Below are 3686 nucleotides of genomic sequence, written 5' to 3'. Positions count from 1 at the left end.
TAAGCAAATGTGAATGAAGACTCATTGAGCTTGAATATTCCTTTAAATTCTTACATAGGGCACATGGACAGCATATGAAACCATCCCGCTTATTTGCCTCGGCCACACCTAAGAAATAGTGCAAGCCCTCTATAAAGTCTTGGGAGCGACGATCGGCATTGTACATCCAATGGCGTGACATAATCTGTATTACACGACAAATTATGAAAACCTTGAACATAATTAAGTATTTTATTACACAACATAAATGACACACACACGGTTGATTAATTAACTAAGCCTGGCTACAACGTAAGCAATCCCAACTATCACTAAACAAACTAAAACTACAATGCACTTCAGTAACATAATTATTTTGTGATCATACGCAACTAAAACAGACAAATCATTCTTCTGTTGAATATCAATAAGCTTCTCCTGCTGGCTCACTGCCTCATCAGCAGCATCCGCTACCTCAAGCGCACCCAAATTCTGCACGTATGTAGCATAATCTTCCTCCCAGTACCAACCATCGCATCCATTGCCCTCCCACTGAAATTAAAGCCAAAAAATATTTAGTCAAAAATATTCAAGAAAAGCAGGTCAATTAGCCATAATTATAAAATGCGTAAGAAACTCATATCGCGATCCGGGCACTTGTAGAAAACACGACCCTTGTTGGGTCCCTGTCTCTTGACTCGGTACTCCATCACAATCTTCTGCTTACACTTGCCGCAGATAATGAGAGGGAGTTCTGGCCTCAGTCGTTTCGCAACCGAACGAGAGGCCGAGGATCCAGTAACAGTTGTCATCTACTTTCTATACTTATTTTTGCAAACTAGTGTAAATTTCATATTTTCAAATATCCATCAAATTATAGCTCAAAAACATGTTTCAATAAATAACCATCCGTACTAGTTGACCTTGCTTACGTGATCATCTCGACGAGCATTTCTCCACCGGACAGCACCATACTTGGCCAAGGAAGAGCTCTGATTCTACGAGAAAGGGAACACGGTCTTCCACGACCGTTGCCGCTCTCCCTCGTAGAATCAAAGCTCCTCCTTGACGTCCGTTACCGCTCGGCAGAGAACATGCTCGCCGACATGAACACGGTCCGCAAGTTCAACTAGTACGGATTTTCTACAATTTTCTAACAATTTTCTAAGTTTTTCATTTCATGGAAAAATTAATTCTAAGATCACGTAAGCCACCGGGGACGAGAATGGCGCGTGCTCCAGCGAGGACGAGCGAGGCGTGATTTTGATGAACTAATTTAACTTTTGTTTATCCAAACATATATGCAAATCATCATGTGATTTTGAGCTAAAAATGACATATAAAATCATAATAAAGTCCAACATATAAAGTTACACATGCATCTACATCGCAAAATGAGATAAGCTACTGATAAAACATAAGAGGATTAAGTTTGTTACCTCCAAAATCGAAGAGCAACACCAATGGTGGGGGAGAGTGCAAGAACAACAGCAAGCTGAAGAACAGAGGCAGTGAGTTTGAATAATGGAATGGCTCGGGCTCGGGGAGGAAGAATTGAGCAGAATTATAGGCCGGGATAATTAGTCCCGGTTAGGGGTCCAAACCGGGACTAAATATTAATCTTTATTCCCGGGGCATAACCCAAACCGGGACTAAAAGCTTTAGTCCCGGCTGGTATTACCAGCCGGGACTAAAGATCCCTGCCCCGCGGACGACCGTTGGGCAGGGACCTTTAGTCCCGGTTGGTATTACCAACCGAGACTAAAGGGTCCTTTAGTCCCGGGGGCAAAAAATGCCGAGGCTAATACTAAATTGGGACATCGTTCTAAAGTCTGTTCTCTAGTAGTGTATTCTTTAATCCAGAAGAAGCCCACGAGGAACCCTCACTGGAGCGCATCAGAAATCATGTGTTTTCTCGTGGATGCGGTCTGTAGGGATGGAACTGAAAGACCTTAAGCCTCGTGCGAGTCTACCTTTACCACCGGAAGAGACATTCAACAGTAACCAAATATAGGAAGCTATCATTTTATATTAAATTTTATGAAACTTTTAATAACTGTTTCCCCTCATAAGCGACTTCATAATAAAATACTTTGAAGTACAAAGTTTAAGATCTAGTTAAGCAATACAACTTTTTTAGGGTGATTCTCCATTTGTGATTGTTTCAAAATTTCAAAAAATTTAAATTTCAAAATACAAAATTTTGAGACCTTAAAAGAATTCATATGAAAAAGTAATTTTCAACTATAAAGTTGTAGATCTCTTTGAGCCTTAAAAGTTTGTCTTCATTCAAACTAACTTTAAAAGTGATGTTTTTTTTTTGGTGTTGCACCTATTTTTACAGGCGGACTATAATTCCAACCACATGTATAAACAGAGGCATTTTCGGAGAGGCAATTGAAAACACCACCCATCTCAAAAATTTGATTTCTAGAGGTGGATCATCTCGGAAACCATTTTTAGAGATGTTTTTTTTATAGAATTGTCTCTACCAAAAAGGAAGTGACGCCTCTAAAATCATTTATGTAGTGCTGATATTCTAGTACACATTCTAGAAGTCATATTGAATTGTATTTCAGGATGGAGGGAGTACTACAAAGAAACAAATTAAATCTGGAGAAATTAAAAGATGTGCGAAGATGGATGGTACCAGTTTTAATTTGCACAAATAGTTGATTTTTCTAATAATCCCACAAACTGGTCCAATTGTGTAATCATCGAACTGTATGCAAAATTACGATGATAAAGATGCATATAAAGTGCATATAGGTACTCACATGGGGTAATACGCCCGTGGACGTGGCCCGTATCACGCATACGACTCATGTTAAAACCTAAGAGGCGAGGCAAAACAATGGCATGACAAAATTAGCAAGTGTCTTGTAAATTGTCGGAGCACTAACGTACACAACGGTAAAAGCGACGTATTACCTGTGGTTTCAAAACATAAACTGGGGGGCGGCGCCGCTGCCGGGGCCGGCGCCGGAGGTGCACTGTCCCTCAGTTCGCCCTTGCAAGGAACAGGGCATCCATTGAAGAGAAGCAGCAGCAGCAACGGCAACAGCATGGGCGTAATGCTGTGGCGGCTGCCTGTCGTCGGCATCTTGCCACCCGTTGATGAGCTGATTCTCATGTAGTATGTCCTTGCACCGAGCACAAATAGCTCCCACGCACGCGTCTTATTGGGTGCTCGGTCAACTGTGTGGCGTCAGCCTAGCACTACTCTGCCGGACTAATTTGTCTTTCGTTGCCTTTCGGTGAGCACCGACAGTGACTAGCTGACAGGTCTTGTCTAAATGCTAGCCATCGACTGGGGCTCCAGGATAAGTGTACTCGGGATCTGAGAGAGGAGGGAGGAGAGGACGACAGCTTTTTTTAAGCTCGGTATATCACTGTAGGCTTAAGCCAAAAACCGATAGTGATAGCACCGTATCATTGTCGGTTTGTGGCTAGAACAGACAGTGATATTTCACCGTCCATTTACCGTTGGTTCTAACCACAAACCGGCAGTGACATGTACTTTCATTGCCGATTTTAGTTGATCCCCAATCATTTTATCACTTTGAAGCTTAGAACGGATAGTGAAGGGTTAGCACTGTCAGTTCACCAAAAAACGGCACTGATGGTGCCGGTAGTTAATGTCGAATCTGTAGTAGTATTGGACTCCACAGCTTACTTGGAATTTTTATAGATGCTAAAGGTGAAGC

At 41.9% G+C, this 3686-nt stretch overlaps 1 protein-coding gene across 1 annotated transcript; it reads right to left on the bottom strand.

The window, feature by feature from the left end:
* Window positions 1-216: 216 nt before the first annotated feature.
* Window positions 217-3146, bottom strand: LOC136483042 (uncharacterized). Its single transcript, XM_066480158.1, has 4 exons — window positions 2911-3146; window positions 2757-2813; window positions 1419-1474; window positions 217-531 (listed from the first exon to the last, which is right to left on the bottom strand). The coding sequence occupies exons 1-4, from the start codon at window positions 3110-3112 to the stop codon at window positions 271-273; spliced, it is 576 nt and encodes a 191-aa protein (XP_066336255.1). The 5' UTR covers window positions 3113-3146; the 3' UTR covers window positions 217-270.
* Window positions 3147-3686: the final 540 nt, after the last annotated feature.

Source organism: Miscanthus floridulus, chromosome 9 (genome assembly GCF_019320115.1).
Source record: "Miscanthus floridulus cultivar M001 chromosome 9, ASM1932011v1, whole genome shotgun sequence".
In the NCBI taxonomy this organism is placed as follows: Eukaryota; Viridiplantae; Streptophyta; class Magnoliopsida; order Poales; family Poaceae; genus Miscanthus; species Miscanthus floridulus.
This window is presented reverse-complemented; position numbering and strand designations above follow the sequence as displayed.